The following is a 14,956-nucleotide window of genomic DNA, read 5'->3' as shown; positions in this document are numbered from 1 at the left end:
GATTAGTTTAAACCCACCCCAATAGCCTTAGTGAATTTCCCCCCCACCCAGGATATTGGTACCCCTCTGGTTCAGATGAAGACCATCCTGCTTGTAGAGGTCCCACCGACCCCAGAAAAAGCCCCAATTATCCCAGAATCCAAAACTGTCCATCCTGCACCATCCTGTAGCCACGTGTTCAACTCCTCTCTCTCCCTATTCCTCGCCTCACTAGAATGGGCAACAAACCAGAGACAACAACTCTGTTCGTCCTAGCTCTAAGCTTCCATCCTAGCTCCCTGAATATCTGCCTTAAATCCCCAACTCTCTTCCTAGCTATGTCGTTGGTGCCTATGTGGACCACGACTTGGGGCTGCTCCCCCTCCCCCTTAAGGATCCCAAAAACACGATCAGAGAGATCATGAGCCCTGGCACCTGGGAGGCAATACACCAACCATGAGTCTCTCTCGTCCCCACAGAACCTCCTATCTGTCCCCCGAACTATCGAGTCCCCAGTGACTACTGCTCTGCTCCTCCTCCCCTTTCCCTTCTGAGCAGCAGGGACAGACTCTGTGCCAGAGCCCTGTACCCCACTGCTTTCCCCTGGTAAGTCATCCCCCCCCCAAACAGGATCCAAAACGGTATACTTACTGTTGAGGGGAATGGCCACAGGGGATCCCTGCACTGCCTTTTCATCCCCTGACTGTAACCCATCTGCCTTTTTCTTGTACCTGAGGAGTGACAACCTCCCTGTAACTCCTCTCAATAACCCCCTCTGCCTCCCGAATGATCCGAATTTCATCCAGCTCTGGCTCCAGTTGCCTAACATGGTTTTCGAGGAGCTGGAGTTGGATGCACTTCCCACAGTTGTAGTCAGCAGGGACACTAGTGGTGACCCTTACCTCCTACATTCTGCAGGAGGAACATTCAACTGCCCTCACCTCCATTCCCACGATTCTAAATTCCCAAAGAGACTGATGAAAAAATAAGGAATAAAAAATAAACTCGTTGCCTTACCAATCTGGGGCACAGAACCTTTTTTTGGTTAGAGGAGGAGGATGGATGGGAGACACTACTCGAGTCCCCTATATCTGTCCCCTCTCACCCTAAACCTATGCCCTCTTCTACTGGACTCCCCGACCCCAGGGAAAAGACTTTGTCTACTAATCCCATCGATGCCCCCTCATAATTTTGTAAACCTCTATAATGTCACCCCTCAGCCTCAGACGTTCCAGGAAAAAAGCCCAATTGGGACATTATCCTGAGGTTGTACAGGACATTGGTGTGAACTATTCTGGAATACTGTGTCCAGTTCTGGTCGCCTAGGATATTATCAAGCTGGAGAGGGTTCAGAAGAGATTTACCAGGATATTGCTAGGTATGGAAGGTTTGAGTTATACATATAGGCTGGGAACTTTTTCACTCGACTCTATGAGGTTGAGAGTTGACCTGATAGGCATTTATAAAATAATGAGAGAAGTGTATGAGAGATTGGGGTGACACGGTGGCACAGTAGTTAGCACTGCTGCCTCACAGCACCAGGTTTGATTCCAGCTGTGAATGACTGTCCGTGTGTAGATTGCACATCCTCCCCATGTCTGCATGGGTTTCCTCCGGGTGCTACAGTTTCCTCCCACAGTCCAAAAGATGCGCAGATCAGGTGAGCTGGCCATGCTAAATTGCCCATAGTGTTAGGTGCGTTAGGCAGGGGGAAATATAGGGAAATGAGTCTGTGGGTTACTCTTTGAAGGGTTGGTGTGGACTTGTTGGGCCTAAGGGCCTGTTTCCACACTGTAGGGATTCTATGAATTGAGCATAGGCAGAGTTGATGGTAGTTGTCTTTTAGTGAAGGTGGGGGCTTCAAGACTAGGGGGCACATTTTTAAGGTGAGAGGAGAGAAATTTTAAAAAGACATTACAGGTAAATGTTTTATACAGAGGGTGGTTTACGTGTGGAATGAACTTCTTGACGAAGTGGTGGATGTGGGTCCAATTACAATGTTTAAAAGACATTTTGATAGATATATGAATAGGAATGGTTTTGAGGGATATGGACAAGGAGCAGGCAGGAGAGTTTAATTTAGCTTGTGATTATGTTTGGTATGGACTGGTTGGACCGAAGTGTCTGTTTTAGTGCTCCATGACACTACATGCTACATTTCCCCTCTTCGGGGATAAAACAGTCAAAGAGACTGATGAGATAGCTTTTAATAAGTTTAAATCAAAGAGATAACTAACTATAGGTTGATTATAAAACAGTCCACAACAAAATGACGAGACACACTCACCTTTACATGTTCTTCAGGAGAAATGGATGTCTTTGACGCAAATGTGACTTGAGCCAGACTTTGTTCAAGTAGCGCATCATACTTCACACTTCGCTTTCTTTTTCTTTTTTCTTTATTTTTTCCTTCGTCTTCTTCCTTTTCTTCTTGCAGCTTTGCAGATTCAGGGTCACCAATCTGCAGATCTCCACACAGTGAGGATTCAAATAGTGGCTTTCCATTCAAATAAGTTTTAGTAATCCTCAATTTAATTTCTGGAGAGCCACTCTTTTTTGGTGTTGTTCGAGGTGGTGTTTTGTTCCCTCTGTTTTCTGTGGAGCATTCAACTGGAGACACAGCATGCTGGGATGGTGTCTCTTGAATTACATCTGGTGCACTTGAATCTCCATTTAATACAAGAGAAGTCAAATCCTTTAATTTGTCTGATGATCTGAAAGCAGATGCTGCATCATGTCCATTTAATCTATGTATCACACCATCCTGAAGAGCAGCTGATAACGGTGTGACAGCTTTGTCAGTCAGCATTGAACGCTCAGAAGCCACTTCACCATTTTGACTCTTCTTATTAGTCATACTAAGGATCTCAGGAACTTGTTTCATAGTTATGGGATTAAGTAACTCGTGTGCCAGTGGTCGGGAACTCGCCATCATACTCTGTGGAAGTCCGTACGGTTGAGCCATGTTGTTCAGATGTTAGCAGTCACAAAGAGCTTTAGGTCAGGAAAAAAAGATCTGATTAGAAAAAAAAGCACTTCATCAAAGAAGGAAATTGCAGAATAATAACTTCATGTTAAATACCTGAGTGTCATGTCAGCAAAACACCGAAAAGGTCATATGGTCCTCCAAATTGTTCTGCTACATAATTAGATGTCTGACCGCCTACTTGAATTCCACTTTCTTACAGATCCTCACATCATTTGAGTTCCTCAACATCCAATAATTTAATTGTTCTAAATCTTGAACATATTAATTGACTGGGAAGCCAAATGTTTTCTAAAATAATTCCTACAATTCATAACTTTTCTGTGAAGCAATTACTCTTCATCTCATTATTAAATGGCTGACTCCCTACTTGGCAAGTTCCCTAATTCTTAACGGTTCAGTCAGAACAATTTTCTACTTAGCCTGGCAAATTGTCTAAATACTTATTATAATTTCAAAAGGAGATTACTTCTCTAGTTTTTTGCAAGAATGAGAATATAGGCTCATTCTGCTTAATCTCTTGAAGGACACTCCCCTCATTCCAGCAGAGGAACGAAAGAAACTTGGTTGCACCCCCTCAAAGACTACCATATCCTCTCGTATGAATGACCAAAACTAGTCTCATCAAATACTCTCCACAACTACAGCAAGGCTTCCTTGTTCTTATTCTCTAAATACCTTAGAATAACAGCTTTGGCATTCTTTGGCAACTAATTCATGGCAGTACCTGCAAATTAACTTTTAAAATTTATGTACAAAGGGCCCCCAAGTCCTTCTGTGTACTGTCATTTATATCTAACATTTCAAAAATATTTTGCCTTTCGTTGCTTCAAAACAAGTAAATAGTTTCATGCTTTCCCAAATCATGCTCAAGCTTCTTGGTCCGCAGAGATTACTTCCCTACATAGCATTGAGAGCGAGCACTTGGTTCCCTGACCAAAAGCATCACAATAGATTGGAACTGCTGAAGTCCAAGCTGCTGCCAGTTGTCCCCAACTGCTCTGACAGTCATACAGCACAGAAACAGACCATTTGGTTCAACTTGTCTACACCAACCAAGATTCCCCGACTAAACTGAGCCCAATTTACCTGGAAGAGGACATTACTGCAGATGCTGGAATCTGTACCGAAAACACCAAATGCTGGGAGATCACAGAGAGTCAGACAAGCTAACATTTCGAGTCTCAACTTGAGGGAATCCTCAACCGCATCCGACCGATCACCCATGTTTCTACTCTTGCCCCTTCCCATCACTCAAAACACCGCGATCGGATTCACCCTGCCGTTACTATTCATTCAACCAGCCTCCGCATTGAAAGGATCATTCTCTGCCATTTCAGATGACTCCAACAGGACACTACCACCAAACACACATTCCCCTCACTCCACCATCTGCATTTCGCATGGAACATTCCCTCCAGTACACTCTAGTCCATTCCACAACCACCTCCCTGCTCACCATCCAAGGGCCTAAACAGTCTTCCAGATGAAGCAGCATTTCACCTGTACCACCTCCAATCTTATGTATTGAATTTGCTGCACCCAAACTGGCCTAATTTACATTGGAGAAGCCAAACGCAGACTGGGTGACTATTTTGTGGAACAACTCTGGTCTGTGCGTAAGCAGGACCCGACCTTCTTGTAGCCAGTCATTTTAACACAGCTTCCTGCTCACATGCCAATGTCTATCCTTGGCATGCTGCAGTGGTCCAGTGAATTACAGTGTAAACTGTACATCTCATCTTCAGACTTGGCACTTTACCGACTTCTGGACTTAATATTGAGTTCAAATCGTGAACCAGCTCCCATTTCTTCCCACTTGTTATCATGTCCTCTCTCCCGTCCCCCTGTCCGAGTGGGAGTGTCTGTCCTTTCAAGCCTGGCAAGAGACACACCATTGTTCTGCCATTCCCACATTCTGATCACTTAACCTGAATTATCAACATCTGTTCTCCATCAGCACCCTACACCCAGTACCCCCACTCACCCCTCCGCCCCAAAAACTACAGCATAAATGCTGTCCCCTCCATACTCCACTTTAGCTCACAGAAAAGCATTGTTTTGACTCAAAGTGTTAGCCTGCTCTCCACAGATGCTGTCTGACCCGCTGTGACCTCCAGCATTTGTTGTTTTCAGTACAGATTCCAACAACTGCAGTACTTTGTTCCTACCTGTTCTTACCCACCACTCAGCCTTCCTGGTCTTTCGTTCCAAGGCTTCTCCTTATGGACTTTGCTAAAATAAGGCACAACATCATCCACCCTCAAGTCTTCTTGCATCTCATCTGCGACTACAGACGATACAAAATCTCTGCTAGACATCCCACAAATTCTTCCCTAACTACCCACAATGTCCTGGGAGACACCTGATCAGGTCTCAGATTTATCCACTGTTATGATTTTTAAGACCTTCAGCACCTCCTCTTCCGTTACATGGACTCTTCTCAAGACATTAAGAAATACTCTTATTAGACTTAGCTAGTGAAAATGACACATTTATTGCAAACTTTTCTCTGTCCATAACTCCAAGCTAACAACAGCTTATCTCATGAACTCGACTTAGTGTAACATCCTTTCATGTGACACTTCATCATACACTTTTTTAAAAATCCAACAACCACTGGCACTGCCCTGTCGGTCTTTCTTGTTCTTTCCTCAAAAATCACCATGTCGAACAAGAGAAATGATATAGCACGGAAGGTGCTATTTGGCCCATCTTGTCCATGCCAACCCAGAGTCACTCAGATGCCCATCCTACTCCCATCTTCCCGCAAACAACCCATCGCCCTGCAGATTAAAGCATTTAAGGTGCAGATCCAGGTACGTTTTGAAAGCGTTTCGGGTCTCTGTCTCCACTACCAACTCGGGCAGTGAATTCCAGACACCCATGACCCTCTGCATAAAATGCGTTGCCTCACGTCCCCTCTCATCCTTCTTCCACTTGGTTTGAATCTGTGAACATTGGTTTCAGAACTCAATGCCAAAGGAAATGGGCTCTTTTTGTCTGTTAGATCTGCACCCCTTACAGTTTTGTATACCTAAATCATGTCACCCCTCAGACTTCTCTGTTCCAAGGAAAACAACTCCAAAAGGGCAGTGCCAAATTGGAGACTTGTGTCTGAGATAAGGTAGGGAGAGGGGAGACAAGGAAACTAGTGAAATTGACATTGATGCCGTGTGTTTGGAGGCTTCCAAAGCGGAAGATGAGGTGTTCTTCCAGCAGTCGTTGGGTGGTTAGGATTTGGCGGTGGAGGTGGTCCAGGACTTGCACGTCCTTGGTGGAGTGGGAAGCGGAGTTAAGGTGGCTGGTCCCCAATGCCTTATCTTCACCATGGTCTTCCAGTGTCTTTACACTTTCATTCACCACGACGAAGGACTCCAAACCCTGCATTTCTTCTTCTCCTGCTGACCCAAACAGTACACGTTCACCTGCATACTAATTCAATTGGTTAAACTGATCCTCACCCTCTGCAATTTTACTTTCAAATCCTCCCAATTCCTACCAAAGGAGTAGCCATGAGCACCCTCATGGGCCCCAGGTGTGCCTACTGCTTTGTCACATACATGGAACACTCTATTTCCCGCAGTCACACGGGCACCATTCCCCTCCTTTTCCTCTGCTACATCGATGACTGTGTCAGTGCCACCTCATGCTCCCATGAGGAGGTTGAACAGTTCATCAACTTCAGAAACACCTTTCACTCTGACCTTAAGTTCACCTGGACCAGCTTGGACACCTCCCTCCCCTTTCTGGACCACTCCATCTCAATGTCTGGCAAATTACTCAACATGGACATCTACTTCAAAGTGCCCAACTCCCACAGCTTCTTGGACTGCACCATCTATCCCTTACACCCAATTCCTCTGCCATATCTGCTCCCAGAACAATCAATTCCACTCCAGAACATCCAAGATGGTCTCCTACCTCAAGGACCGCAATTTCCTCTCCCACATCGTCAACAATGTCCTCCAGCGCATCTCCTCCACTTCCAGCAGCTCTGCTCTGGAACCCCCAACCCTCCAAAGGCAACAAGGATAGAATCTCCCTTGATACTCACATTCCACCATAGCAATCTCCAGATACAACACATCATCCTCCACCTACTGTCAGACCCCACCACCAGAGATATATTTCCCTCTCCACCCATCAGCCTTCCGCTGAGACTATTCCCTCCGTGACTCTGAGTCCACGTCCCCCCACCAACTTACCCTCCACTCCCGACACCTTCCCTTGCCACTGCATGAGGTGTAAAACCTGCGTCCACACCACCCCCACTCAAGGCCCCAAAGGATCTTTCCACATCCCGAGAATTTCCTGCACATCCAAACATGTCATCTACTGTGTCCATTGCTCTTGATGCGGTTTCTTCTGCGCTGGGGAGACAGGACGCCAAATTCCAAATTGCGGAATGTACAAACGAACTTCTCTGGGAAAAATGTACTAAACAACCTTGCCAAACTGTGGCCTCCCACTCTGCCAAGGACATGCAAGTTCTGGGCAATCGCCTCCGCCAAATCCTAGCCACCTGATGACTGCAGGAAGAACACTTTACCTCCCGCTTTGGGATCCTCCAATCATCTGTAATCAATGTCGATTTCACCAGTTTCCTCATCTCCCCTCCCCCCATTTATCCCAAATCCATCCCTCCAACTTGGCACTGTCCTCTTGAACAGTCATACTTCTTTCTTCCCACCTATCTGCTCGACCGCATCACCATCACCCTCTACCTCCATCTACCTTTTTGAGCATTCCGAGCTACCTTCCCACCACCTCCCATTTATCTCTCAGCCCCCTTGTCACTCACCCCCTCAATATCTGACATGAGGCTCTTTGCTTTTTTTTTTACACAGAGTGGTTCATGCGTGGAGTGAATTTCCAGAGGAAGTGGTCGTTGTTAAGTCGAAAAGACATTGGGATAAATAATGAATAGGAGGATATAGGCCAAGCGGAGGCAGACATGACTACTTTGATTTGGGATTATGGTTGGCATGTACTGGTTGGACCTAAGAGGCCATTTCTGTGCTGTATGACTCTTCAAAACCAAAACTTAAGCTCCATCTGTTAGTTCTAGGACTCCAGCACATTCAAAACATAATGTTACTGCCCCATACTTAATTCTGTAACTTAGGGTATTACTTTTGCTCAAGCAACTATTACCACATTACAGTTCCATCTGTTTCATGTATGATTCAAATATTACATTACTGCACAATGCAACACTTGATGATAGCCAAATGGAGCTCAACGGCCTGATTTCAAACTTGAATCTAGAAAATAAAATTATCCTAGCTGGGAAGATGTTCATTTAGACAACTACTGATTAGCAGAAGCACTGTTTCAGAAACTTCCACTGTTCATAAACTGAACTAAAATACATAATCAGATCACTTTAATAAATTATAAAACTCACATAAAAACAATAAGAAAATTATTAAATTAATATTCAAGTGTAGTGGAATAAAATTAAGTCATCCCAATGTGTTTTTCATTCATTCAAAACATGATGACATCATGCTGAATTATCGCACCATTCAAAAGGACTTCTTCAGTCATTTCATGTGTCAACTATTTAGGTGATTAATTTGGGCCAGAAACATTTTTTACTCAAAATTGGAGCATCATTCTAAACAATGACATAGTAAGTCAGCTTGTAGAAATCCAATTGGCAACTTTGGCTAACCCCTCAATTCGGGGATGACCAGAGTTTTTTTTTAAAATCATAAAACAATAATCAGCTGCACTAATGTCAAAGCAGAAAAGAACAGGAAATACTTAATACTCTTAAAACTGTTCCGACTCATAAACCGAATCTCCGGTATTAACTGAAGGATCGAAAATACTTTTCGTGCAATTGATCTCCCATTATTTTTACCATGAGGGATTATCAATTTGCATAGAATACAAACAAATGTGTTAATTGCACTCAACAACTAACAAATATAACCGAAGTACTACGCTGACAAAAATGGATTTTTTTTACATTTCAGTGGTCCATTCCCTGCAGGTCTCCTGCTGGATGGAGTACATCCTACTTTTTTTTAAGCAAATAAATTCTGCCACAGATTTACAAATTCTCCACTGTAGCTAAAACAAACCAGCACTGGCTGCTTTAAAACAAAACGAAAACACCTGTTGCAAAACTGAAAATAATTTTAAAGCATCGCGGAAAACAAGATCTGCACGAAATTAAAAGACCAATCAAAAAAATTTAACAAACATGGCTGCCCTCCATACATCCAGCAGGCAGCAGCAATGCAGATCCAACCTCACAGCAGCTTCTTTAAAAAAAACTGCGTTCACCGTGCTTGCAGACATCTGAAATTATTATATCACCCCGTGAATGCAAGGAGATATTAGATACCTGATCATTTAAACACAAGATATGCATCCAGAAATGACCTGTGTGAAAGTTGCAAATGTAAGGGGATGGGGGTGGGGAAGGGGGTGAAAAATACATTAAAATACAAATTAATTCCCCGTTCACGAGTGGCCAGCTTCTGATTGGACTACAAGCAGGGCCTAGTTCTGGCTCGAAGTCAGTGGCACCCTTTTTTAAATTCAGCCTTTCTCTTTTCTCTCCTCCTTCCCTCCCTCCGGACCCGCTATGCGGTTTACACTTGACAGCCTTTTTTTTCTCAAACTAATAAAAGACGGAAAGGGAAAAGCGATGAGATTTGGAGGACAGGTAAATGCAGACAACTGAAGAAAAGCAGCGAACCTGTGAACCGGCGCATCTTTGCGAGCCGGGGAAGGAAGTGTACTCTGAATGAGTACGGTCACTCAGACAATCTTCACTCATTCACTTACTGACTGACTTGACTCTCTTATCATCATCATTATCATCATCCTCCTTCTTCTTCGTTCACCACCACCACCAGCAACACCACAGCGCGAAAACTCTCGCTTCCCATTGGTCACAGCCGGCTCCGAGAGGGGCGGGGGCAAGAGTGGAGGCAGCGCGAGGAGGGAAAAAAAACGACCGGATTTTCTCTCATTTGATATCGCAACATTCGACCCCGGTCTCACTCCCAACTCCTTTTCTATTTAAAAGTAATAAATGCAGCAAGAGCTTCCAATTTCATTTCGTACCCGAATAAGGGTTTCCTTGACCACTAACCCTCCCCCCCAATCCAAAAAAAACTCGAACGTTGGAAACACGTGACGTCAGAGCCTCGGAAACATTTCTTTTAATGGAGAAGTTTTAAAAAATATATTTTACACGCGCTCACAGGCAGATCGAGAGTGACAATGTGTGTGTGTATTGATGTTGAGAAAAACAGGCGCCGACTGTCCCGTCTCTCCCCGCACCCCTCTAATCCTCCCGCCGCGCGCTCGCGCAATTCCCGCTCACCATCAATCCCAACCGAACTTGTTTTGATAGGTAGATTTCCGCGAGGGCCCACGTGACTGGGCCACACCGTCGCTTTTTTTTTCCCTCCCCACCATCCCATCCGTCTTTGGAAGGTTCACCGCCGGGCGGCTCGAGCGCCGCGCGCGATTTACGAAAGGACAACCAATAAGCTGCCGGGCTGCGGTCTTCAGGGAAGGAAGGGGGAATGCTGAACGGAGGGGGCGGGGCGGGGCCGGGCTGGGCCGGTGTTGCTGGTGGAATGACGTCGGGCTGTAACCTTTTTCTGATTGGTGGCCGCTCCGGCGGCGGGTACTGTGTTGTCGGGGGAAGTGAGGAGGGGATTGGCGACGTCGGAGTGCAGCCCCTGTCGGTCGCTTGGCTTGCACGCCGGAGGAGGACGAATGTGGAACTGTGACTGGTGTTTTTCACACCCAGGAAGGGAGACCGGTTGGAAGGAGCCAGTGCTGTGCTGAGAGATGACTCATTGAAGCGAGGATTGAACTTTTATCTTTTTTTTTTAAACACACCGAATGTTTGCTCCTTCCGAGAAGAAGCCGACAGCTTTCTCTCCGACATTTTGTTTCCTGGTTGACGGTGCCCGGGAGCGAAACGAAAATGACCTTCATGTTGTTCACGAGTTGCCGCTCATCAATGTGGAAGACGCCCAGTGCGGCGTGTCGAGGGATGCGGAAAGGTACGTGTCTTAAATAAGCTCTGAGTGAGAGGCCTTCAGGTAAATTCTGGCAATGATGGTAACGCGAGCTGACATCAACACCCGGTGGTGCCGGTCATGGAGGCAGATCAATCCCGAATCCGTTATTCTTGTGTCTGCGGGGAAAACAGAACTTATGAAAGACAGGCCGGTTTATTAAATGTAGTAGGCCCGAGTTTCAGTGATCAAATATCAACCGTTAACACCTCAAATGCCTGCTGAAGTGAAATGCTGTCGGTCTGGGCCCAGGAACCTCGTTTTCTTTTTCTCTCATACTCGTATGATTTGAGGGCGGTCTGTTGCTATGATGTCAGTTGCCCTTTTAAACTGTATTCCTGACAAGTCGAAATGAACTAATGCGAAAGTTGCTTTCCTTTATTAAAAACACAGAAACCTTTGTGTCACTTGCGCTTTATCACCGATTAGACTTCATTGCTCACTGATCGATTTGCTGAAGCTAAGGTGTTTAACCCTTTCAGCGGTAGATTTTGGAGTGCAGGTCTCCCTTAAATGGCTTAGATTCTGTTGCGGAAGTAGAACATTGCGGGTGTTGGAACTCCGAAATAAATGAAAACCGAAAATACTGGAAAGACTCGGGTCAGCCAGCATCAGTGCACAAAGAAAGTTAACAATTTCGCATAATGCCCTTTCGCCGCAACTGTGAAATTGTTTGGGTGCTCAAGCTTCAAACTGCGGAACAGTTGTATATGCACCCTGCATTCCTAGTGGCTGTTATTTTTGAAGAAGAGTTTTGGGGATGAAATTTGAACGTTGTCATGTTATTTTAATTGAAAGTATAGAATCCCTTTAGTGTGGAAACGGGCCCTTCGACCCAACAAGTGCACACCGACCCTCTGAAGAATATCCCACATAAACCCATTCTTTTACTCTATTACTCTACATTCCTTCTTTCCTGAAGAAGGGCTTATGCCCGAAACGTCGATACTCCTGTTCCTTGGATGCTGCCTGACCTGCGCTTTTCCAGCAACACATTTTCTACTCTACATTTATCCCTAACACACACCTGAACACTACAGGCAATTTAGCATTACCATTTCACCTAACCTGCACATCTTTGGGTTGTGGGAGAAAGCCAGAGCAACCAGAGGAAACCCACGCAGATACAGGGAGAATGTGTAAACTCGACACAGGCACCCGAGGTGGGAATCGAACCTCTGTTCTGAGAGGCAACAATGCTAACCACTGAGCAAGTGTAGTTAAATTACAATCATAGTTTGCAATAACTTTGAATGTGTGTTCTGTATTCACAAGTATTTGATCTTAGTGGTATATGCTGCAGCTAAGATTTGTAAAAGACTATTCATGCACAAGGTTATGCTAACTGAGTTTCTTGTTTCTGTAGTTTGGACAAACTCAATGCAAATTTAAAACTTGAGGGTCTGTGGAAGCTGCGCTGTTGAATAGTAACTGAGTTAGCTACTTGATCGAGAGTGGAGTTGAGTTGAGGCTACAGTCAAATCCACTGTGATCTTGCAAAATATTGGAACAGGCTTGAGTGGGCAAAAGCCGTACTCTCCCAAAATCGTTTGATCTTGGGTGTAACAAATGTAATTACATGGACTGATTATTCAAATAGGTTAGTGAACCTGCACAGTTACTACCTAAGCTGTTGAATTTGTATATTGCTGGATATCTGAGTGCATCTGAGAAAATTAACAAACAGTGAAATTAACAACTCATCTTGAAGGAACCTGTTTGGGAGTGGTGACAGCACAGAGACAGATAAATGAATAGTTTTAAGTGGGGCCTTGCTGTAAGTCTGCAGTAGTGAATAGAGTAGGTTCTTTCTTGATTATGTTTTACTAAAATAGATTAGATTACTTCGTGTGGAAACAGGCCCTTCGGCCCAACAAGTCCACATCGACCCTCCGAAGAGTAACCCACCCAGACCCATTTACCCCTTCACCTAACACTAAGGGCAATTTAGCATGGCCAATTCACCTAACCTGCACATTTTTGGATTGTGGGAGGAAACCGGAGCACCCAGAGGAAACCCACGCAGACGCTGGGAGAATATGTGGAGTTTGCACAGATAGTTGCCTGAGGCGGGAATTGAACCCGGGTCTCTGGTGCTAACCACTGTGCCATCCTAAAGTTATTTCTCTTAATTAAACTTAAAAATATAAGCTTTAAGTTAGCCTAGAGCAATATCTTGTAGAGGAATAAGACTGGGTTATTTTCTGGGTCTGCAGATTGGAAGAAGCGAAAATGGCCCTTAATAGAATGATGCGCTCTTCTTGTCAGATATGGGACTTTAGGGAGAGCTTATGTGTTAGTGAGGATTATATCTGCAATAAATGCTGTTGGTTGCGAATCCTATCAGATTGCCTCTAACTGTTGCTCCAACCTTTCCATTCAATGAAGAATTTACAAGAGCAAGGGGGTGTGAAGAATGGCAGTTATAGGAAGGGAGAAAAGTTGCAGTTACAGTCACATAGGTGGGTTAACTCTAGGAAAGGTAGACAGGTAGTGCAGGACTCTTTTGTGGCTATCCCCATCTTAAACAAGTATGCAGTTTTGGAAAATGTCAGGGATGATGGATTCTCAGGGGAATGTGGCATGAACAGCCAAGTTTCTGATATTGAGACTGGCTCCAATCAATGAGGGTTACGCCTGGTTCCAAGAGATCAATTGTGCTTGGGACTCTCTCGTCCGAGACACAGACAGACATTCCTGTGGCCAGCAGTTAAAAAGTCAGAATGGTTTGCTTCCTTGGTGCCAGGACCAAGGATGTCTGAGAAGGTGCAGAATGTTCTCAGGGGAGAGGGCCCCGCAGGAGTTCATTGTACAGATTGGAACCAATGACCGAGGAGAGGAAAGGGTTGAGATTCTGAAGTGAGAATATAGAGAGTTAGGCAGGAATTTAGAAAAGAGGTCCTCTGGAGTAGTAATATCTGGATTACTCTGGGTGTTGCGAGCTGGTTAAGCTAGGAATAGGAGCTGGTGTGTGGGAGAAGGATTCACATTTTTAGATCATTGGAATCTCTTTTCGGTAGAAGTGACCTGTACAAGAAAGACAGATTGCACCTGAATTTGAAGGGGTCTTAAATACTCCTCGGCGTATTTACTCGGGAGGATTTAAACTATTAAGGTGGGGGGGGTGGGACCCAGCAAGATAGTGAGGAAACTGATGAATCTGACACTGGTATAGTTGAAAAAAGAAGCGAGTCAAACAGTCAGGGAGGCAGGGACAAGGCAGAGAACATGGTAGGACTGATAAATGAAACTGCATTTACTTCAATGCAAGGGACCTAACAGGGAAGGCAGATGAACTCAGGGTATGGGACTGGGGTATCACAACAAATCCAGAAACATGGCTCGGGTGGACGGGACTGGCAGCATAATGTTCCAGGTTTATTTTTCAATTTTACTTAGATTCATAATTCTTTCTACCACAACTTCTTTACACCATAAAACAAAGAACTGCAAATGCTGGAGATCTGAAACAAAAACAGAAATTGCAGGAGAAAACGCTGCAAGTGTGGCAGCATTTGTGACAAGAAAGTTCAGATGACGAGCCACTGAACTCAAAATGATGACTTGTGTTGTGAATAAGCTCAGCAATTACAGAGCAGATAGTTGTAACTCTCGTAGTGCAATGGTACTGCCTCTATCCATGAGCCAGGAATCCAGGGTTCAAGCTTCACCTGCTCCAGGGGTGCATGATAGCACTTCTGAACTGGTTAATTTGGAAAATATCAATTCATGCAGTTGAGTACCAAGTGCACATGATAGCTCTGGAGCCAGGAGTCTGGGGTTCATGTCCCACCTGCTCCAGAAGTGTGCAAGACTGACTCTGGACAAGTTGATGAGAAAATGTCCAGACCAGACCATCTAACTTCATTGGTGAGGAAGCTTCTCGAGATAGTTCTTCACGAGAGAATTAATGGTCTCATGGAAAACAGCG

At 44.8% G+C, this 14,956-nt stretch overlaps 2 protein-coding genes across 7 annotated transcripts in view; one reads left to right on the top strand and one right to left on the bottom strand.

The window, feature by feature from the left end:
- The window catches only part of nsd2 (nuclear receptor binding SET domain protein 2), a 149,018-nt gene extending 138,548 nt beyond the window's left edge, over nucleotides 1–10,470 (bottom strand). For 2 of the 5 annotated variants that reach the window (XM_043711417.1, XM_043711768.1), the window contains exons 1-2: nucleotides 9,773–10,282; nucleotides 2,267–2,973 (exon numbers count right to left, since the gene is read on the bottom strand). In XM_043711417.1, the coding sequence (XP_043567352.1) occupies nucleotides 2,267–2,944 (678 nt within the window). In that variant the 5' untranslated portion in view covers nucleotides 2,945–2,973; nucleotides 9,773–10,282. Of the gene's footprint in view, nucleotides 1–2,266; nucleotides 2,974–9,326; nucleotides 9,394–9,683; nucleotides 10,283–10,316 lie in introns of those variants that run through there. The other 3 variants (XM_043711508.1, XM_043711593.1, XM_043711683.1) reach the window with 3 other exon arrangements.
- A 190-nt stretch (nucleotides 10,471–10,660) lies between these two features.
- letm1 (leucine zipper-EF-hand containing transmembrane protein 1) overlaps nucleotides 10,661–14,956 on the top strand; it is a 91,585-nt gene continuing 87,289 nt past the window's right edge. The window contains exon 1 of one of the 2 annotated variants that reach the window (XM_043711983.1): nucleotides 10,661–11,010. In XM_043711983.1, the coding sequence (XP_043567918.1) occupies nucleotides 10,932–11,010 (79 nt within the window). In that variant the 5' untranslated portion in view covers nucleotides 10,661–10,931. The remainder of the gene's footprint in view (nucleotides 11,011–14,956) is intronic. The other variant, XM_043711899.1, reaches the window with a different exon arrangement.

The sequence above is a fragment of the Chiloscyllium plagiosum genome, chromosome 1 (assembly GCF_004010195.1).
Source record: "Chiloscyllium plagiosum isolate BGI_BamShark_2017 chromosome 1, ASM401019v2, whole genome shotgun sequence".
Classification (NCBI taxonomy): domain Eukaryota; kingdom Metazoa; phylum Chordata; class Chondrichthyes; order Orectolobiformes; family Hemiscylliidae; genus Chiloscyllium; species Chiloscyllium plagiosum.
Note: the sequence above shows the minus strand (reverse complement) of the source record. Positions and strands in the feature narration are given on the sequence as shown.